The following is a 23004-nucleotide window of genomic DNA, read 5'->3' as shown; positions in this document are numbered from 1 at the left end:
TTTAACTAACAAACCCACTGCCCACCTAAAGGAAAGGAAAGAAGCCAGAAGTTTTAACACCCAGTTCCCTGCTCTAACCCAAAGCCCCTTCCCTCCCCCAGAACCAGGCAGCCCTCTAGCCCCCGTGCTCTAACCTAATGCCCCACCCCTCCCTCAGAGTCAGGCAACCTCAGCACGCCTGCTCTAACCCAATGCCCTTTCCCCCCCACTGACCCGGGGACATAAATCTAGTGAGGCGGAGGATAATGCCCTGGGTCTCACCAGAGCCAGGTGCTTTTCCCTCCAGGCACTAGGGCCTATGTGCAGAGTGGCTGTGAATAGTCTGGGCGCGTGGCTTTGAACGTTCCATTGAAGGTACGTGCCACTGCCCCCTCCCTGATCCCCTTTGCAGTGCAAAAAATCCGGGTCATTTTTTGCCTTTTAAAAAACCCGTCCGGATGGCAATTTAACACGTGAAAACAAGGACATGACCAGGAAAAACTGGATGTATGGGCACCCTACCCAAGCCCCAGCTCAGAACTTTCTCATTCCGGCCTTGCTGCCTGGCTGCAGCTCCTGCGCATGCAGCAAAGCTCTTGGTTCAGTGCAGCGCTGTGTGGTTCCGCTTGCAGGGAGGTGCTGCCGCCATGGCTGATGTGTCAGGTGTGCTCTGCCGCCACCTCTTGCTGCCCTCCCACTGGCCAGCAGCTCCTGCACATGTAGCCTGGTTCAATGCGGTACCACGCGGCGCGGCTCACAGGGAGATGCTGCTGCTAGAGCCCACAGTGACACGGCAGGCAGGTGGTCCTGGGAGTGGCTCAAGGCACCGCAGGCCACATACAAATTGGCCGCAGGCTGCATGTGGCTCACGGGCCTCTTGTTGAGTAGCCCTGTTTTAAAGATTTGTCCTGTCAATGGCAAAATCATTTCACCACTGTTTGCTTCCCTGGATTTAAGCTGGGATATATCTCCTGTATAGCACTGTCCCCTCTCCTTGGAACTCTTCACATGCTCCTCCACCAAAGCCCTGCATGAAATGAGCTGCTGGGGAGGGTTTTGGGGGTTTTTTTGGTGGTGAGAGTTGGGCTGGAGCAAAGGAGGACTCCTGGCTCTCTTCGTGGCACTGTCACATGATAACCACTCAGACACTCAGTTCTGTTTCAATTCATCTTACCTTCTTGTAGGATCTCTCTGCAGCTGCCATTGCACAGCTAATCATAGCATACCTCAAGTACAGACATACTGGAGGCCAGTGGAACAGTATACAGCGACTGGTGTGTTGATGTCTATTGTCTCAGGGGCTGAGGTGCCTGCGGAGCCTCACCCCTATCTATTTTAAACCCATTTTATACTGACTACAATAACTACACACAATTTAAGATAGTGAAGAACCACGACTCAAAGTCAGAGCTTGAGTGGCTGACTGAGATTCATCTCTATTTGCAATGCATGACTTAGTTTAAAATACAACGTAAGTGCAGTTTCTCTATAGAGTATCATGGTGTTCCCAGGGGAGAGAGATGTTTTTGAACCTCACTTCAGTGTCATCCTTAACCATATTAGCTCATACTTATTGTACAATTTATCTCTTTGTAAGAGACAGGTCCCCCCCCCCTTTTTTTGTAAAGTTGACCTTCCACAGAAGTTAATTCCACAAGAAGAATTTTTAAAATTATAATTATTATGCAGGTTTCACCCAACATTGTGTTTTCACACAGGTTTGCTTATTGTCAAGTGGTTAATACAATAAAGTCCAGATTTGCTGTAATCTCCTATATGTTTTCAATAGGAGGTGATGCACAGGGTCTTAGATTAGTTTTTAGCTTGTTAGCTAAATAACTAGTTATAAGCTTCTCAATCTAGGGCACACTGATGCATCACAAAACATATAGCTCTGTTAATAAATCCTACCTTTTCGAATTGTTGCACCACCACCTACTTTCATGGTTTTTCTACCTGCTTTTTTTGACAAACATACATAAATATTTTAGTGACCACATCAATAAAAAGGTGTGCTCAGTAGTTGCTGCTATAAATGCAGCGGCACTGTGGCATTTTAATTGAGGACATACTAAACAAATACATAATAACACAGTCTAATATAATTTAATCACACAACTGAGATACAATTATTCTTAAAATTATGTGGTGACTTTTAAACCCCACTACTTTTAATCTTTAATCAGCTTTGGTTTATATCAGACTAGTGCAATTGAAATATGTGGTACATAGCAGGTTGGTTAAAGCATTCCTTTTCTCTTTAGTTCAGAATGGGCAGCCCACTCGCACCCCTGAAGTGACTTTGGAAAAGTATTTATTTTTACATAAATCTTCCTCTTGCACAATCATCAGTCTATGCCTTCCTGCCATAGTTAGAAAAATTAACATTTTGGCTACTTTGGGAGATTTTTTTAAAGGCAGCTGCAGGCATTTTGTTTTTTGGAGAATGCTTCAGCTGCTGTTGGCAAGCCAGGAGAACCGAAACTGGCTTTACCAGAAGTGTGCCTGAATCATTAATGGTGAGATGGGCTGAGTCAGAATCCTGGCAAACAAAAAGCAAGCATTGGGGGGTGGCCAGAAGTAGAACTATGGCTTTGCCAGCCAGTTCATCCATCCAACTGGCTGGATGAATTGACTAGTCAATATTATTTCATCTTGCTTTAGTGAATAGTTTTGACCTGTGCATCAGACGGCACCAACTCACACATTTTCACATTGTCATTAACCATGGAACAAGCAAGATCATGACTTTCATGTTGGGAAGAAGCCCTCTCAACAACTACAACAAATAATAACTTCAAAAACATTTATTTAATCCCTTCTTTGCTGAGTTTAACTTGAGCAAATTCCCTTTGAAACATTCCAGTGGAACATAGGGGCATCTGGCATTGGCTACTGTTGAAAGACAAGATACTGGGCTAGATGAACTTTTGGTCTGACCCAGTGTGGTCATTCTTATGTTCTTCTAAGTGATGTGCTAGGTGCCTAAGGAAGCAGCTGAGCTGGGTTCTGCCTTGGGTACCAACTTCACATGCCAGCATTTAAATGACTGAAGATATTTTATTCTTGTGTAGAATTTATACAGAAGGAATGAAACTTTCAAGAGTGCTCAATGTTGTCTTTATTCTACTTCCATTGAACTGAATGGGAGAGCTACCTTGGAATTTATTGGCAGTAGAAGAATGTCAACACTAAATACGTTTGAAAATCCCACCCAGGATTTCTATCCAACTTCTTACGGTTCAACCATGACTTCCATGGCCTACAGCACAGGAAAGAAGACTATTCCTGAGAAATAGGGAAAGAAGAGTCCTCCTAAATGTCCATGCCAAATGGCTGGGACCCACATTATTATTAGAACTAGTTGGAAAATAGAAATCTATTTCTATGAAGAATGCTGATGTTTTCACTTTGAACTGTTTGGAATAAGTCCATTTTTGTTCGGTGTCCCATTTTTTAAAATGTTAAACAAAACACTACTAAAAACTTCATTTGATTTTTTTTCATTTACTGAAAACCCAATAAGGTTTTGGTATGTAAAACAACCTAAAATCATCAGGAAAAAAGGCACAATTTGAGCTTTTCTTTAAATTAAAATGCCAGCCATTTCCCATGACAAAAATTGCTTTAGAAAACAGGCCTTTTAAGAATAATCTTTTTGTTCAGAAAAGTTTAGGCACCTCTAGTAGTTATTTCTGCTTTTCAAGCAACATGCGGAAACCTGGACTTGTTCTGTTCCAAAATTTATCCAATTATATTAATATATTTAAAGTTGAAAAGGAGTCAGTTTTACCCTCTTTTCTGATGGTGGGCTGGACGTTGCCTTCAATCACTTTAATAGTGGCTGAAAGTACAGAGAGTGGAACATGACGCACAGTTACATAAAAGCATTCAAACAAAGTTGTTCCTTTCTTATCATCTCTTTATAATATGGCTCATTGGCTACGTCTAGACTCCAGAGTTAACGTGAAAAAAGATAAGCAATTTGCGTACTGCAAATTGCATATCTTTTTTCAATGTTCTTTCAAAAGAGACTTTTCCAAAATTTGGCGCAGCTACATAGCGCCAAATTTTGGAAAAACCAGCTCTTTCAACATATCCCTTATGCCTCGTAGAACGAGGTTTACAGGGATAGTGAAAGAGCGTATGTGCTTTTTCAAAAAAATTTTTTGGAAAAGCGGACATGTTTCTTGGAAATGGCATAGCTTTTCTGGGATACCTCCAGTATTGCGGAAAAGCGCTGCAGTCTAGACATAGCCTTTTAGACCTGCGGTGGCTATAAGGAATCAGGTACAATCAGTGTAAAGTACTGTATGCAAAAAAGGGTCTTTTTTAGAGCTCCAGAGTAAGAACCTACTCATTTGTCATGATTAAGCCATGACATTTTACACAATATACACAGAAGGAAACTATTCAACCAAAAAATCAACTAAATATATTAATAGGGTTATTATTTATATAGCACCAATCGTGTTCTTGGCTAGAGGATTATAGTGTTCGACTACACCAGTATGTTATTTACCTTTGTTTGTATCTCCTGAAAATGTCAGCTCCATGGCAACAGAAGATACACTAAGGACAGTACAATTATCCTACAATTTTCTAACATTTTTTTTATTTGATTTTTTTTTCCAGGAGACAGCAAAGGTGGCAGGGAGAGAAAAAACAAACAGCATTGACTCATACAGTTCTGAGAACTGAATCTGAACTTTGGCCTATCTGTTCCAAAATCTCTAAAGCCCAGTGCAATGTTCTTCATTTTAGAGTCTTAGGCTCCAGTTCTGCAAAGGTGTAGATGTGTGCCAAAGTCTGATGTGCACAAGCTTTTGTGGCCTCAGTGCTTCAGGCTATGGCTGCATTAGTAGTGCAGCTGCTTAGGTCAATGTAAATTCTGTCATTCAGTGGGCTGGCTTTTTCACTTATTCATAAGTTATTCTGACATAAGTGTCCTTAGACTACAATACTGAGGTAACTCCAAGCCTAATTCTGATTCAAAAACTCAATTTAATCCCTAATGGAGTGTGCAAGGGAGTTGGAGAGTATGAACACTCCCCTTTATTACTCCCTGCCCCACAGGGGCCAGCCATCCTGATGGCTTCCTTCTAGCAGCTCCAAGAGCACAAGCCAACCCTGGGTAAATAGAAGAGGTAGGAGCAAGGGATTATCAAGTAGAACTTGTGTAAAAGTTATACTGTCTCCTGCTGCTTCTTGGTGACAATGTGGCTCTGTACTGCCCCCAACACAGGGCTATAATTCAAGTTAACAGAGAATACTTTTTCTCAGCATCCCAGCCTGAGGAATTTAAACTGCTTCGTTCAGCAATGCTTCCCCATCACAGATGTGAAATATGAAAATACCACATTGAGAAGCATGCTAAATGCAAACCTATGTCTTTGAATCCTCCTTGCCCCCATACAATATTAGAATGGCTGAATTGCATGGAGACGGTTTTCTTTTTAAATTGAAAAATTCCTTTCAGGCTGCACTGGCAACAGTTTTAAAAAGCAATATCACCAAATGTATCTGGAAATATTCCAAATGAACTTACTGAAAAATGTCAGGGGAATCTCTTTGAAGGTGCTCCCACGAACATACTATAATAAAGAACAAATCCAGCACACACATAAATAATTTTATAATAAAAACTCACTTTTTAATGCATTAAACATGACATGTACCAGATCCAAAGCCCACTGACAGCATGGCCAACATCCACATTGAATTTCCTTAGGCATTGGATCAGGCCCATGCCATGGTAGTATTGGAAACATAAGGGTGTGCAAATCTCTAGTCGCTGGCTGTACTGTCCACAACAGCAGTAATTGCTACACTCTGGAAAAATTACATAGCTTAATACACCCGTTGCCCATTTCTTGCATGCCTGTATGAAAGGCCAAACCTCTGAGCTCCCTTCTAGAGGTACCTCAACCATGTTTCCTGATTCATGCTGGTGTGTGAGGTAGCCTAGGCAATGGCAGCTTCTTTGCCACTCAAGATTTCTCCAAGTGAGGCAGAGGCAGATGAAGATTTATTAGGGCTCTGGGAACAAAGAACAACTGTGGCCCACACGTACAGGGACCATGGATGCCAGAACTGGGGGGGATGTGGGCCATGCCCCCTCTTTTAAAAATGGGAGACATGCCTGCCTACTTTGTAATGTGGGCGTAGTGGCCTTGGGCAGGCACAGAGTAGTGGTGGTATGGGCGCTGTTTATGAGTGGGGGAGCAGGAATTGCCAACCCCAAACTGCAAGCCTGGGGCCAGAGGCAACAGGAGCAGAAGTGCCACACATGGATGCTCCTCAGACACAAAGCCCAGGCAGTAGGAAGGGCAGTCTGTAACCAGGAGCTGGAGGGGCCCGTCTGGGGCAGCCTGGCAGCAGAGCAACGGGAGCTTCACCACAGGACCCTCCCTGTCAGGCTCCTACTGACTTGTGATCTTTCTGGGGCTCCCTACCACCTGCCAACCAGGGCAGGACCTCCTCTTCCTGCAGAACATGTCTGCAGGCCTGGGGGGCAGAGAAGGGCAGCAGGTGACCAGACTGGAGCGCCCATCCCTGGGTCTCATGAGCAGTATCATGTCACAGGGTTGGGAACATGGCTGGGGGTGATCTCCCACATCCTTGTCCCAGCTCAACACAGGGAGAGAGTTCAGGACTCCCCAGAGCAGCACAGCTCCCTGAGAGATTCTTACCACATTCTGGCTCTGATTTCTGACTTGGCTAGGGGGTAGGGCTTTGGGCAAAAGAGGAGGAGCAGGAAGCAGGGCCCCAGGGGGAAGAGAAAGCACAGGGGGGTAGGGCCACACTTCCAGCACCGACACCCTTCCCACACTTCCACCCAGATTCCTGAAGGGCCCCCAACTTGGCAAGAGCCTCTAGGTCCCATGAGCCCCATGCATTAATCCATCACTGCAGAGAGGGGAATCCTCGAAGGTTTACATCTTATTTATGTTGCTGAAGAAATTAAACAGACTCATAGCAGGAATCTGAATCTAGTCCAGAGTGTATCCGTGACTTCAGTGTATTCAAATGTACTGTATCCAAAGAAACTTGGCAGGATATTTGCTTAATCTGGTATTTACGAGTTTCATTTGACAGTGAAAATAATGACTCATGTGATGACTCTGTGGAAACTGAATCCTCGTTCTTGGACAAACAGGGTTCTCTCAGATAAATTAAAGTGTTGTTCATTGAAGAAATACTGTGAAGGGAACACTTCTATTTCCATATATGTGGCTAAAAGTATAAATAATCAAATCTTTATTTAAAATGTACCTTAATCTGAACGTATTTAATCAGCTTATTCAGGATGTTGAGTAACTGATCACTTCCAACTGGTACATCTGGAAAAAGAAAAGCAAACCTTTTGGAAAAACGGAAACAGTTTAAAGACTCCACTGTTCTGAACTGAAGGGGCTTCTTGATTAGAGTGTCAACCTAAATGATACAATCTGAAGTCCCCTAATATTTTTCAACGAATAAAAATGTTATTTCGATTTAAATAATGGTAAAAGGAGTTTGCTAGTAGTAAGTCTAGTAACACTTTGAAGAAACAATATTCGTATATATCTGACATCAGTAATTCTAACTACTTCCTTTTCCCATTGTTCTTAGTGATCAGAAGGGATTATGATTGTCATGGAAATGGAATCCAAATCTCTTTCCTGTGGGGTACATAGCCTGTATCATCTTACATCTTATCGTAAGGCTGAGCAATGCTTAATTTGTGCCAGGGGTAAGGACAGACTTTGCTGGGTTAATGGGGAGCTAGCTCTGGGCCCCTAGAAGAGGTTGGCCTTCTGGAAGAAGGGGTGGGGCTGGATTCTAGCCCTTCAGCATTGCTGGGTATGCACCTCCAGGGCTCCAAGGGCCATGGGGTCCAGGTGTTGCCAAGGCAACAGCAGCAACTGGAAGCTCCAGGCCCTTTTAAATTGCCAGGCCCCAAGGAAGCTGCCCCTTTTGCCACCATGTCAGTGACTCTGGCCCCAGCACTTCTAGGCTTGGCAGTTCATAGCTCTGGCACTTCTGGGCTTGCTGTATCAGTTATGGATGTAATAAACTCCTTTGAGCCCTAGCACCTATATTCCCTCTAATCTTTTTGACCACTTACAGGACAACATTTTTGATGTGCACCAAAGCATGTGCACCTGTTCACCACCAATAGAAACAAAAAACCTAGCTGGCCAATTTTGAATCTCTCCTGATTGGCTGCGCAAGTGCATAGTTTACAAGGAATACTGCCTGGCACCTAACTGCTTAAGCCAGGACACCTCTTTCATTACAAACTAAGCACAGAGGTGTTTCTCACAGTTAAGAAAGCTATCAGAGTACCAGGTAAGAGTAATCCAAGAACAGATTCTTATTTGCTTTTCAGTATTGTGTGACTTTAAAAGTAGTGTGTTTTTAAGACAGAAAACATACAGAACACTGCTAACTCTTTACATATGTTTAGATATGTCTGAGAAGAGGTAGATTGAGGTTTGGTATATATTCCCTGCAATAAGCCAATACTCACCAACTGGGTACAAGAGTTTATCTATAACATGAATTACACCATTGGTTGCCATGAGATCAGATTCTTTTGATTTCAGTTCATTCACCAGAAGTGTGTCATTTACCTAGCAAACAATGAGAAGAGAACTCTAGACACCAAACAAGATACTTTCAAAAAAAAACCTTAGCCTCAGTATGGCAGTTTGTTACTGTTCAGATACACGTCATTCTGCAATATGCACTATTTAATATATGGACCTGATATGCCAATTTCCTATGAGAGGGAGCATCATACATTTTTCTTACCACTTACCATTTTCAAGAACAGCTTGCTTCCTTGTACTGTTTTAAGAATGTTTGTCACACCAGGTTCAACACCATTTCCAATGTTAACTCCTTTTGTCAGGTGATAAAGAAGAATGGTTTTGAGAGCATTTTTGTCCCCTATAAAAATAACCATTAAAGGATAGTGCTTAGTTCATTTGCAGCATAACAAGGACTCATTGATGGATGCTTGAACAAGATCATTGCTTAGATAGTCACATGGCATATTCAAAAGCACACATCGTCCTTTCCCTAGGAAGAGGATGAGACACAGAATGAACCGTATGTGACAAGTGATAGTCACATTGCTTAATGAAAAGTCACTAAAAAATACAGTGATGAGCATGGAATTAGAACCTATAGAGAAGAACAGACATTGGTCAGCCATTACCTAACTTTGCTTCTACTCATTTGTTTCTAAAAATCCCAGCTAGGAATTCTGCAGTCCATAAATACTTATTTGACCTCCTCCTACTTAAATCCCATAAAACACCATCTACCAGACAACAATGTAATGGTCTGGCAGGCCCAATCTGGCTAGAATGAGATCATGCTGAAGAGTCTGCAGTACATTAAACCAATTCAGAAAGCTAAGCCATTTAAAAAATCCAATGGGATCCATGCTTCATATGAATTCTCTGAGTGAAAATAATGGGACAAGAGTGGAGAAGTAGCTGTTGGGTGAAAAGTTAAGTAGTGAACTAAAGAGAGAGGACTTACAATACAATACAATAGGCTTAGATGCTTGTATGCAGCATTGTTGTAACTATGCTGATGGCAGGATATTAGGGAGACAAGGTAAGTGAGGCAGTGGGGTTGAGGCAAGGTGTGTGTGTGGGGGGGGGGGGGCTGGCTCCACACCCCCGGAAGGGGTGGAGCTTTGGGTAGAGGGGGGTGGGGCCAAGGGCATTCAGCCCTTAGTGTTGTCTGAAGTGCTGTGCTGGGCCTTTCCCCCGGCAGTCAGAGCCCCGTGGAGTGGCACCCCCATGGCATTTCAAAGAGGCCCGAAGCTCCCGGCCACTGCCTTTGCTACTGCAACAGCAATGTCTGGGAGCCCCAGGGTTCTCTTATCAGCGTTGTTAATCCACCTCCCCGAGAGGCAGTAGCTGGTGTTACCTACCAGCCCTGTGCTCTTGAGGAGCCAGGGACAGACACTCGTGGAAAACCACTTTCCCCAGGCCTCTGCTAGAATCAAAGACAAAGCAAGGAAAAGGCCAGGGAAGACACACCTAAACTAATTAAGGAAACACCCCAGCCTCATTTGAATTGAAGATAGAACAGAGGGACATCTCATTAGCATACAGAATGGGGACCAGCTCTTCCAAAGCAGGAACCGCATTGAACTATGGGATACCGAAAGCAGAGAAGCACTGCCTGATGGGAAATCTCTGCTCCAGATGCTAATGAACCCAGGCCTGCTCACACCCAAATTAGTCATCATCAGACCAATTCTAGTAATGGATCCTATTGACATCCAAAATACTGAAATTGCCTAGTTGCATTGTGAGCTCCTTCAAGGAACATCACCCATAACCAGGTGTGATCAGTCTCTATTGTCTCACCTCTGTTTACCCATAAACAAATCCAGTGTTCCCTTCCAACTATTGTCCTGTCCCTATAAAAACTCCTACCCTTGGCCAAGAAAAACTGTTCTGATGCCTGGGTTTAAACTGCATCAGTTCCATTGGGACTTCATCATCTCCTGTCTGATCATGCTGGGGGCTCTGCTCCTCTTGTCTCCTGCCCTCTGGACCCCCAGCTCCCATCACCATCTGGGAATCCTGATAAGTGCAAGCTCCACAGAGTGGTGATTTCTCTTCTCTCTCTCTCTCTTTCTCTATCTCTTCCTCCCCCACCCCACAAGCATAGCCTCCTGACTCTGCCCTATGTAAACTGTTCTGTGGTTACCTAGCCCTAACATTTGTAATCAGTTACAATTTAGATTTAATATTGTAACTGTTTTATGTGTTTGGCTCCCTATATTCGCTATTCAGAAATAAATAACTTTCATTGTTAAGCTGGTTGCTTCTCTCTCTTTTTCTTTCTCTTCTGCTCACTCTTCCTCAAGGGGAGTTGTTTTGGCTTCCCCATTCACTCTGCAACAACGCTTCTTGTACCCAAGCTAAAGATCCCTGGAGTGCCCAAAATCCTATGGGGTTTGCTCATCATGTGGTTTACCAGTGAATGATTGTGGTGTGAGAGTGGGGATAATTTCATTTTTCTTTTTTATCTTTAAAGCAGATGTTATTTAAGCCAAATGGGTATCCTGAAATTGGAAACCCATCTCAAGTTAAGTGTATATGGCAGAAAATAAAATAAAGATAGGTAAAATGTAAGATAGATATCAAGTGGGAATTGATGAGCAAACAGCCAAAACAAATTGATAAAAGGAAACTTTTTTTATCCAATTCATCTGAGGAACTCACTGCCATTAAATAGCAGTGAGGTCAAAAGTTTGTAAGATTTTTAAAAGGATAAAGGCTTATTGATAATAAAAACATCTAAAATACCATAGGTAGGCTAAAAACAGATCAAAATTACTCATGTTTCAGTCATAAGCCAGCCACAAACTGATGGGAGTGAAGAAGAAACATTCCCTATCCAGACATAACGGCCCACTGTAGTTTCTTGTGGACATGTGTTAGCACACTCATACTGCATTCTATGACACATCTCGTATTGGCCATTTTTGTAGCTATAATACTGGACTAGACTAGAGGGTCCCATTGGCTGATTTGGCAATACTTACATTCCAAGAAAATCATATGACAAATATTAATACAGTACAGTTAGGTACTTAAAACTCAGTTAGGTACTTAAAACATATAAAAATTAAACTGGGAACCACAAATCAGCTCCTTATGTGTGTGTATATTACAGTACTCTTGGTTCCACCCATTCCATTTCGTGAAAAAAACCTGTATGGTATCATATTATTTGAGAAACAGTATGTGACACCATGCAATTAACACTGAAGTGTTTGCTTGTACAAAGGGAAGAGCTAAAGGGCTGTGGTCCAATGCCTCCTCCCTCCCCCAGAGCCAGGCACCCATCAGGGACTCCCAAACTAATGCTTCTCCCTCCCCCAGAGCCAGGAACTCCCAGTCCCCCCAACCTAATGCATGGGTCCCAGAGCTGCCATCGCCACCACACACTTCTTTCTCAAGTGCTGGGGCGGCATGAGTTGAATAGCCAGCTGTGCTCAAGCGCTTGATGCCTATGCAAAGCGGCCCGGCCAGGCTTCAGCACATACTGAGAGCTGTGCACAGAGCGGGTCGGCCGGCTGGGAGCAGTTGCTGTGGCACAGAGTGGCCAGCCGGCCATGATCTGCACTCAACCACGTGCTCCAAGCGGCCAGCGGGCAGCACTTTATTATTTAATAAAATGTAGTGCCGGGCCGCAAAAAACTTTGATTGGGCCACATGCAGCCCTCCAGACACCTGTTTGACATGCCTGACCTAGGGTCTTTGCTGAATTTCAGTATGTAAAGTGAGTGGCCTTGACCAAAGAAGGAATAAAGTGATCACACCATTATGCCCTGCCACAACCCATCTGAGGGCAGGCATGTTTGAAGTGAACAGGGTATGTGTATCTCTTGCCTGTCTCAAAGGAAAGTGTTCGGGTTTATAAAGCTACTTTATATGCTGTGAGAGCCTTGTTTGAAAGTCATTATATACATGCAAAGTATTATAGTATAAGTAAACTAGCAACACTGTAGGAGGAATTAAGAAGAATCCAGTGAAGATGTGCTTTTCCAACAGCAGAGTGCTGTCAGAGATGGCTATGCTGGAGGCAGGCCAAAAGAAAGGAACAAAATTGAGGGTTGCTAATTTGTAAACTCTGATCCACTTGGAACACAGAGCTCCTTGCAGGGACAAGCCTTTAGGTTGAGATTAAGAGTATGAATCATCTAGGTTTCAGGTACATTAAACTTTTAGGGTGAAATCCTGATGCACTAAAGTCATTGGGATTTTTTACCATAGACTTCAGTGGGATTGTTAAATACATTTCTAATATTCTTGTGCTACTTACTTTTCAGTGTTTCCCTTTCTTCATCAGACAAACCTTTAAAGGCATCATTAGTTGGGACAAACAAAGTCCATTCTCCAGGTTCTGACAGAATAGCATCTAAATCAGCATCTTTCACCAGACTAAAGAAAATGCTAATCAGAAAAAAAAGCACACATTAAGTTATGGTCTGGTTCCCAAAGATGTGTTTATAGAGGGCATTCTGAAAAAACATCAACACACAGAAGTCTGTTTAATTAAGGCTAGTTCCTATCACTCCTAAGCATTTATGTAGTATCTTACTCTGCAACTATTCCCATTTGTTTCAAGGATGAGGGAAGTGGAAAGTCATTCAATATGTCAAGAGCAATAGGTAGATTGAAAAGGAAGGAGTAGAGGAAGAAGAGCTGTTGATGATCAATTTGAGTGGAAAAGCAGAAATAAGATTGCACAGAATCCAGTGGGAAATCATAGACTCATAGAACATTTGAACTGGAAGGGACACTGAGAGATCGTCAAGTCTAGTCCCCTGCCCTTGTGGCAGGACCAAGCACCATCTAGTTTATCCCTGATAGATGTCTGTCTAATCTGCTCTTAAATACCTCCAGCGATGGAGATTCCACAACCTCCCTAGGCAACGTATTCTAGTGTTTAACCACCCTGACAGTTAGGAAGTTTTTCCTCATGTCCAACCTAAACCTCCCTTGCTGCAAATTAAGTCCATTGCTTCTTATCCTATCACCAGAAGTCAAGAAGAACAATTTTTCTCCCTCCTCCTTGTGACACCTTTTTACATACTTGAAAGCAGCTTGAAAGTAGAGGAGAGGAAGGCAAGACAGCAAGAACAGACTGTATATTCATGGGGCAGGAGATAAAATGGAATAGGGAGATAATAGTAAGGTAAGTGAGGTCAAGGGAGTAATAAAATAGGATACTAGAGTACGCACTCAGGCTACCTTGTTTACAGGCAAGCTGTGTACAAGGATGAGGATTTTAGCAAATTTAAAGCTCTAAGTGGTTGCCACATTTATTCACAAGTAGTAGTCCTATTGCAAACACTCTAGACCAGTGGTCTCCAACCTTTTTACACCCAAGTTCACTTTCTAAATGTCAGGACAAGCCAAGATATACCCCATCTCTTCCCCAAGGCCCCACCCCTTCCTTGAGGCCCCGCCCTCTCTATTCCCCTTCTCTCCATCGCTTCCTACCCCTTGCCTTTATACACTCTCAGGGTACGGCCACACTGCCGCTTTTTTTCGAGCCTTCTGTTGGAAAAGATTTTTCTGACATTTGGCTCATCTAGACTGGGCCAAATGTTGGAAAAAACTCTTCTTTTACAAGCCCCCTTATTCCTCATGGAACAAGGAATACAGGGGCTGTCAAAAGAGCATGTTTGCCTGAAAAACTCCTGAAGTCTAGCCTCACTGGTTTGAGACAGGAGGTGCATGCTCTGGAATGGGAATGAGGGATTTGGGTGTGGGAAAGGGTGAGAGGTGCAAGCTCTGGGAGGGAATTTGGATGCAGGAGTATGTGGAGAAGGGGATGCTGGTACAGGGAGGGGGCTGCAGGCGGGAGAGTGTTGGGCTCAGATGGAGCGTTGGGGTGCTGAGCAAGCCACAGGCTTGTGGATGTGAGGATGCAGGAGTTTGGGTTGGAGTGTGTGAGGGGTTCAGGGCAGGGAGGTTGGGAGTATGATGGGCTCAGGACACAGATTTGCAGTGTGTGAATGGTGCAAGAGTGTTGTGGCAGAAGACTGAGGATGTGGGGGTGCAGGAGTTTGAGGATGTAAGAGGCTCAGGACAGGGGATTCTAGAGTATGATAGGCTCAGATTTTGGGTCGGTGTGGGGGGTACAGGAGTATTATGATGCTGTGGCCAGATGAGAACTTGGCCCCAACTGGGAGCTTGTTGGCCAGGCTTCATTTTTAAATAAAATATTATGTCAAACACAAAACATTTCAGCATTGTCTTTATTTATGAGAGGGGTGGGGAACCTGTTTTGAGTCAGGAGTCACTGACCCACAGAAAAGTCAGTTGGGGCCACACAAGTGAGATACAAAAACACAACCCCTCCAAAACCCTCAACACTCACTAATGTGGTCTGAATTGTGCTGGTGGGGGCAGGGGACAGGGTGCTGTGACAGGGGACAGGATACTGGGGCAGGGGACAGGATGCCAGTGGTTGCTGAGACAGAGGAGAGGGCGCTGGTGGGTGCTGAGGCAGGGTGCTGAGCACTAGAGGGTGCTGGTGGGTGCTGAGGTAGGGAACAAGGTGCTGGGGCTGGGTGCCAATAGGTGCCAGGGCAGCAGACAGGGTGCCAGTGGCTGCTGCGAGAGGGAACAGGGTACTTGTGGGAGTCTGGGTGGGGGGAGGGGATGGGGACTGGTACCTGGGGATCCTGCAGCTCTGTGCCAAGGCAATGGAAGAATTCTTTCATTGACCTAACTACAACTTCTTACAGAGGTGTGTTGAATGCAGTAACAGAAGAACCCATCACTGTAATATGTTTAGTATGCGCTGTGCCTCTGTAGCATTCCTTGTGTAGACATACCCATAGATAGAGAGAGATTTCTATGTGGTGAAAACCTTTTGCTTACCTAAAGCGCTTATCATTCTTTAATAATTCACGCAGTGACTTTTCAGCTGGTTTGATGATCTGTCTGAAAATGTGAATAACACCATTTCTTCCCTCTTTGCTTCCTCTCACCATGCATGAATTTTCAACACATACAGCCTGATTAGGGAGGGAAAAAACAAAATAAACCAGCCAAGGTTAGAGCAAATAGCATCCAGGCCACAAACAAGGCTATGTTAGTGAAGCATATTTTTTTTTGGAATCAGCCTGAAATTTGAATTCCTCTGTAACATCTATAATTTTAAAAATAGAATTTATCCAGATGCCCATTGGAAAGTTATTTATTTTTCCTTTCTAAATAAAAAAATGCAAAAGGAAGCAAATTTTCTGGTAAATAAATATGTAAATAGTTTAAAACTTGATCACTGGTGACACTTGAAAAAAAGTTAGCTCTTCTGAAACTAGAAGTTTATATTATTAATCTCAAGCCAAATCCTAATGCCTTCTTCTAGTTTTCCAGTTATTCATCTATTTCAGTCAACTTTTAATTTAATTTAATTATACTTCAGAATCAAAGATCTTTCTCACATGTACAGTGGTGTGGTAAATGTTGATAATTTTGACTTGCAATGTTGAGCAGTCTTAGAACACTAATATTATTGTCTTCTCCAGCAAGATCCGGCCTTCTCCAGCTTCAGGGGTTGGATAGATGTTATTTGTCACTGCCCCCAGGATTTGGAAATCGTCATTCACTTACTGTGCGATATACAAAGATTCTGAGAACTTTTCCTCCCAAGGTCTCCACTTTTTGTCCATTGTAGAGCTCACCAAGGCCAATTTTCGTTTTCAAAATGTGGTTTTGCAAGATGATTTTAAGGCGGCGTTGGTCCATCCTCAAAATGTCATCTACCAAATCATGTTGACAATAACATAAATTATTCCCTCATTCAGGTAAGATTCACTGCACACACTATGATTTACTTTTTCGTTTTTGCAATATTTATATTTTAGATCAATCATTTTAGACTTATAAAACTGAGGAAACTATTCACAGAAATTAAATTGGCTAACTTCTTTTTAGGATTATAAATTATCTGTAAACAGACTTCTAGTTCTTTAATAGATGTTTGGCAGATGATTTACATGTAGGCATGTTTTAACCTCTAGATTACTTGTGAAATGAAGTAGATTTCACAAGTAATCTAGATTATTTGTTGCAACTATTGCACTGAGTAATTACCATTTGTAATCCACCCTGTGTTGTGATATGTAAGGCACATGATGCTGTTTCTTATCTTTGAATGTATGACTGGCTGAAAAGTTTGTTTTAGAAAACCATGATGGCAGAAAATGTGTCTGTAATATATTGACACTATGTAAGAAATCGGAACTATTCAACTCCCAGGAACCTACCAGAGAAAGCACCATTCAGAGGAATCAGCAGAGTGTACCTTCCCTCTGGCCTTAGAGAAGAAGCCAATCCTAGCTGTGCCATAAGGTCCGTGAAGGTGGTCTGCTGTTCACCTGCAAGCTCAATAACTTGCTTGGCTGCAATTCGACAGGGAAAAGATAATTAATTTTAGTCCGTTAATTAGTTTTCTTGCTTCAGCAATCTCCCTTCCTATAAATTACAATTTAATACAGGAGGTTTTAGAGGGCCTGGATAAGGAACAGAAGAGGTAAGCACACAGATTCACTCATAAATAGGCTTGTATAGATTTATTATGTGGAAAATGTTTTATAGTTAACATTCCTTATCTTTATGATAAATACACAAAACTATGTCAGTCACTCACCAGAGTTAGGAATCAGCACACTGTCAATGAGGTGGATAACACCATTGGTTGTCACAATGTCTTTGCGTTTTACCATCTTGACTCCATTTATGGTTAGGCTTTCACCATCACAACCTACTTCAACTGTATTCCCTTCCAAAGTCTCGTAGACTGCTCCACCCATGATGGCTTCAGAGCATTGGAGACTGTTCAAAATATGGAACTTCACGAGAGCTAAGGAGAAAAGAGGAGACAGGTCCATGTATAGCCACCTGATTTTAACAGGATTACTTAAGACAACTGAATGCATTGAGTGAATATTGTTACAAAATAAAGGTAAATAACTACCTTTATTTCTCATTATTCCCATTCCAATTTTGACAAACACAAATATACTACTCTTTTAATGGCTATACAGATAATTGTTTCTAGTAACTGTGAAAAGGATTGTTTGAACAAGAACTCATAGTGTATACTGCCATGGCACATTGTGATTAAGACTTCTATTTTTAAATGATTTCCATGATAATGTTACATGCACTTTAGTCTGTTAACTAGACCTGTATAAACCAGAGGATCTAGTTTAATGGCCATAGGTAATATTAGGTTGCCCGTAAAACTCAACATACTACTTTCTTTATTGGGTGTTCAGAACCAACCCTCAACTTTTATGACTATTGTTCATTGTTTGTTTCTAATAGATCCCATGGGGTGTTTTTTTTTCTTAAATTGGAGAAAAGGCACCTCCAAGAAATATCCTCCTGCTAGTGAGAGGATTTTCTAGATAGTGGCCTTACTCCTTCAGATATATGAATGTCAGTCACTAAACATCTGCAACTAGTCTGTGGAAAGGCTAGTTGTAGACACGGATGTTTACTCTTCCCTGTAAAATGAAGGGAGTGTGAAATGTGGTTACTTGCTGGTAGCGGGGAGACTTGTGAAGCTGAGGACAACGTGGGTGGTCTGAACATTATGAAGAAATTTAAAGAAAGTGTTGCAGGACTGTCTGCTGGTTTGAATTCTTTACTTTTCGCAGATACAGAAAACACTGTATGTCCTATTCTGTTCAGGGTAAGCCTGCTGCCGTCAGTGTGCAGTGAAGGACGGAATTCAGCCCATAAGTATTTAGCCCCAGCAGAGGTTTCTCTTCTTCTTTTGTTGTCAAATGTGCAAGAAGTGGGGCTAATTTTTAAGTCATGTTTTACTTTTTTATAATGCATGAAGAAGTTCTATGGGACTGCATGAAGTTCTCCTTTTTTGTTAATTTTTTTATATTACAACTATCAGTGCAGAGTCTCTCCCCTCCAGTATTTGCCACTTTATGCCACTCAGATAATGCAAATCACCTGATCTGGCCTAAATCAGAATTCATTATTTAATGTGACACAGAGTGTTCCCAATCCAATGCCCCACTCTCTTCAGAGTGCATACATTCTGTTGGGGTTATAACTGGAGCTGTGCCATTTTTCAACTGACATATAGCCCCCTAGGGACCACAGCTAATTAGCACAAAATAGAGCAATTCTTAGGCTACTCTAGACTATGTGAGGTTCAGTACCTGAATACGTTTGTTCATGTCCACTCCATGTGCATTGGCAATCATAAAAGTTAACAAAATATTGAGAATCATTAAGAAAGGGATAATTCAGAAAATGTCATAATGTGTCCATGGTAAATCCATGCTACCCCCACATCTTCAATACTGTATGCAGATGTGGTTACCTCATCCCTTAAAAGATATTCTGGAACTGAAAAGGTTCAGAAAAGGATAACAAAAATAATTAGGGGGAAGGAACACCTTCCATAGAAGGAGACATAAATAAGGCTGGAACTTTTCAATTTGGAAAAGAGATGTGATGGAGGTCTATAAAACCATGTCTGGGATGGAAAAAATAAATAAGGAAGTATTATTTACTCCTCAGAACGTAAGAACTGGGGTCATCAAATGAAATTAATAAACAGCAGGCTTAAAACAAGCCAAAGGAAGTATGCACAGCCAACCTGTGGAACTCTTTGTCAAAGGGTGTTGTAAAGTCCAAGACTATAAGGCTGTGTCTAAACTGGCAAGTTTTTCTGCAAAATCAGCTGCCTTTGCGGAAAAACTTGCCAGCTGTCTACACTGGCTGCTTGAATTTCCGCAAGAACACTGACTTCCTACTGTCTGAAATCAGTGCTTCTTGCGGAAATACTATGCAGCTCCCATTTGGGCAAAAGTCCTTTTGCGCAAAGCTTTTACGCAAAAGGGCCAGTGTAGACAGCTCAGATTTGTTTTGCGCAAAAAAGCCCCGATCTCGAAAATGGTGATCGGGGCTTTTTTGCGGAAAAGTGCGTCTAGATTGGCTCGGACACTTTTCCGCAAAAAGTAATTTGGGGAAAAGCGTCCGTGCCAGTCTAGACGCTCTTTTCTGCAAATGCCTTTAACGGAAAAGTTTTCCGTTAAAAGCATTTGCGGAAAATCATGCCAGTCTAGACATAGCCACTTGGGTGTCTCTAGACTATACCTCTCTGTTCACAGAGAGATGTACATTAGGCACGTCGAAATTGCTAATGAAGCAGGGATTTAAATATCCCATGCTTCATTAGCATAAACATGGCCACCGCTTTTTTCGACACAGTGCTTTTTCGAAAAAAACCCAAACAAACCCGGCAGTCTAGACACGGATCTGTCAAAAATAAACCCTTTTGACAGATGCTGTAACCCTCATTTTTTGAGGAATACAGGATCTGTCGAAAAAGGGTGTATTTTTGACAGATCTACTTCTAGACTGCCATTTTTTTTGAAAAAGCTCCATGTCGAAAAAAGCAGCGGCCATGTTTATGCTAATGAAGCACGGGGTATTTAAATCCCTGCTTCATTAGCAATTTCGACATGCTTGATTTGCATCCCCCGGTTGACAGAGGGATGCAGTCTAGATGTAGCTTAAGAGGGTTCAAAACACAACTAGATACAGTAAAACTCCAGTGGTCCAGCATCCAATGGTCTGGCACTCCTGATGGTCCGGCACCATCTGGAACCTGGAAGTGCTGTACAATTGGAGCTGATCTGCCCCCGGCTTCTCCGATTCAGCCGCTGCTGAAACTGACCAGTGGCTGACTCCTGGAACCCAGGGGCAGAGCAGCTGGAGTGCTCTGCCCCGAGCTTCCCGGAGTCAGCCGCTGGTCAGTTTCAGCAGCGGCTGACTTGGGGAAGTCTGGGGCAGAGCAGCTGGGGTGCTGCCAGGTTGGTCCCGCAGAGCCGAGGGGCGCATCCTCCCCACTCCACCCCAGACCCGTCATAGCCCCACCACTTTCCAATAGTCCAGCATATTTGATAATCTGGCACCCCCTGGGTCCTAAAGGTGCTGGATTATTGGAAGTTTACTGTATATTAATGAAGGAAAAGTCCATCAATGGCTGTTAGCCAGGATGGACATGAACTGTGGGTCTAGCTTCTGTTTGGTAGAAGTTGGGAACAGGCAGGAGGAGATGAATAAATTGATGAGTACCTGTTCTGTTCATTCCCTCTAGGGCATCTGGCATTGGCCACTGTTGGAAAACAGGATCCGGGACTAGATGGACCTTTGGTCTGACCCAGTATGACCATTTTTATACTCTTATGTTCAGAGAATTAGGTGACTGTTGCAGTCCGTAGACTGCCTACCCTATCCTCATCAGGTTCAGTTTTCTTTCTTTTTGTTGAAGGACTTCTTGGAGGATTGGATAACTAAATTAACTTACTACTTTAATATCTAATATCTGACAAACTATTGGGAGAAAAACTGTGGTTTTGTAAGATTCTTTCCCTCCCGCACTTCCCATCTTCATTAAATTGTTAGGCAACATCTCAGACTCCTAGTCTTCCAAGGAATGCTCCAGCAAAAAAGAAATCAAAACTTGATATATCTAAATTCCCCTCCCTCCTTTTTTTTTCTTTAAGTTTTGGAAGAAAACGTTGGAACTGGTTTTGCTCATTGTAAAGGGGCAGTCAAAGGCATGGAAAGTACCCTGTGCTGTTCACCTTTAAAACAACTTAAATATGTAGCATAGTTCATGCAGAAATTGCAGTCTCAGTGTTTATGACATAGTTTCCATAGATGGCTTTCAGACATCCTGCTTATAATGCTTATTCTGACTCCCTTGCTTTTTTAAAATTTAAAGCACAACAGAAATTCTTGACTCCTACAGTATGTAGCAATTGCCCTTTCTTAATGAGAAAGACATATGTTAGCTGTAACTTACAACTATAATTATTCTAATGGGATTTCCTTTTCCTTTCTCTGGAAAATAAATTGTATGAGGTATTTAACCAATGTTGATTGCTTTTAGATGCATAGCCTTGCATTGACATCTTGGTTGTCAAAGTACTCTTATCCCCAAGTAATGGACCACTGCTGTTATATGCGTTAGAATATGCTGTAATAGCTATTCAGTCTACTTAAGTACTGGTATTCACTCGTTGTCAACATTTTTTAAAGGATTACAATTCGATTGCCTTGAAATCATATTTGCATAGACAAACTAAAGATAGTATTCTTTCTCAACCTTCACTTAAACTCCACTGATGGGACAAGAAAATTGGCATCTACTTCATTACTAAAAATGCAATGGACAGTCATCATTAAATGATTCTTATTAATTAATAAATGGTGGGTCAGAGCCTCCACTGGTGTAAGTCAGGGGAACGATGCCAATTTACACCACCAGTGGTTATGGCTCAAAAGGGGCCTACAGATATAGCTTCCATAAATTTCAATAACAATTTTGTCTGTGTGAAAATGGGAGTTTACAGTTTAAAGCATACAGGGGCAGAAATTTTAAAAGCATCTCTGTGCCATGGCTAGGCCTCCATCAAAGTTGGGAAGTGTACTTCTAGAGTTACTTCAGCACATTGGAACATTGTACTCATAAACAACGTGTTTGATCCATTTTAAATGGGAAAACAGTGTACATTTGTGTGGGGTTTTCTGTGATTATCATTTTTAACAGATATGCACAGAATTTCACAGAATAAATTGTCTGTATTTTTAATAGTAGAATCCAGTAGGCTGAATTATGGTTGAAGTCCCATTGCACGTGGTAAAGATATTAGATATCTCACCCTTGAAGAGAGTCCATGATAGACTTTGGCCTATAGAATATATATACTCTTACTATGAAGGAGCTATAACTGAAATGGCATTTGAATCAAAAGCCCAGATCGAGATGTCCCAGAATATAAAACTGAGGTCTATTTCTATTAAATAAATATAAGGAGTTAAATTTTCCTGCTCACTCTTTTGGGATAATTGTATGGTTTTAGAATCTCTGTGTTTCTAACTCCAGATTTGATTATATTTGAAATATATTTGCCTTTTTCCCCTATATATAAAATCACTGACATACCTTCAGAGGCCACCTTATCGCCCATGATCCTTTCCAAGACTCCCCGTGGAAGTTTTTCAAAAGCATCATTAGTGGGAGCAAAGAGTGTGTAATGGCCTGGCTTTCCAAGTGTGTCCAGTACATCAGATGTAATGGCAGCAGCCTAGAAAAGAAATGTAAGGCTTACTGAGAGAACTGTTCAGATACATTGACCTTCAGGGTGCAGAAAAACAAAACCCTTAATTTTGAAATCCCAGAGGGTCAAATACTGCACTTGAATGCTCACAACCATCTCTCATTGAAAACGGGATGTTGTTGCATATGAATCTGTAGGCAGACTTTGGTACAAGTTTAATGTGCAATCATATATTATGATTTAGCACTTTGGGGTTTGTATAGAGCTACTTTAATGGTATGTTGTAATGAAATATAATATTCAGAAAAAAGCCTGTTTATATAAGCAAAATTACAGAACCAAAATGTAGAAAAATAAATGCCTGCAGGGAAACA

The 23004-nt window shown here is 42.1% G+C and overlaps 1 protein-coding gene across 13 annotated transcripts in view; it reads right to left on the bottom strand.

Annotated features, from left to right (window-relative positions):
* The window catches only part of POSTN (periostin), a 50296-nt gene that overhangs the window by 11799 nt on the left and 15493 nt on the right, over window positions 1–23004 (bottom strand). For 5 of the 13 annotated variants that reach the window (XM_006124926.4, XM_075919127.1, XM_075919128.1 and 2 more), the window contains exons 7-18: window positions 22516–22657; window positions 17176–17388; window positions 16793–16927; window positions 16137–16285; window positions 15402–15538; window positions 12829–12959; window positions 8786–8916; window positions 8495–8597; window positions 7255–7322; window positions 5528–5573; window positions 3773–3823; window positions 1891–1938 (exon numbers count right to left, since the gene is read on the bottom strand). In XM_006124926.4, coding sequence (XP_006124988.2) covers window positions 1891–1938; window positions 3773–3823; window positions 5528–5573; window positions 7255–7322; window positions 8495–8597; window positions 8786–8916; window positions 12829–12959; window positions 15402–15538; window positions 16137–16285; window positions 16793–16927; window positions 17176–17388; window positions 22516–22657 — 1354 coding nt within the window. The remainder of the gene's footprint in view (window positions 1–1890; window positions 1939–3772; window positions 3824–5527; window positions 5574–7254; window positions 7323–8494; window positions 8598–8785; window positions 8917–12828; window positions 12960–15401; window positions 15539–16136; window positions 16286–16792; window positions 16928–17175; window positions 17389–22515; window positions 22658–23004) is intronic. The other 8 variants (XM_006124927.4, XM_075919129.1, XM_006124928.4 and 5 more) reach the window with 4 other exon arrangements.

This window comes from Pelodiscus sinensis, chromosome 1, assembly GCF_049634645.1.
Source record: "Pelodiscus sinensis isolate JC-2024 chromosome 1, ASM4963464v1, whole genome shotgun sequence".
In the NCBI taxonomy this organism is placed as follows: domain Eukaryota; kingdom Metazoa; phylum Chordata; order Testudines; family Trionychidae; genus Pelodiscus; species Pelodiscus sinensis.
This window is presented reverse-complemented; position numbering and strand designations above follow the sequence as displayed.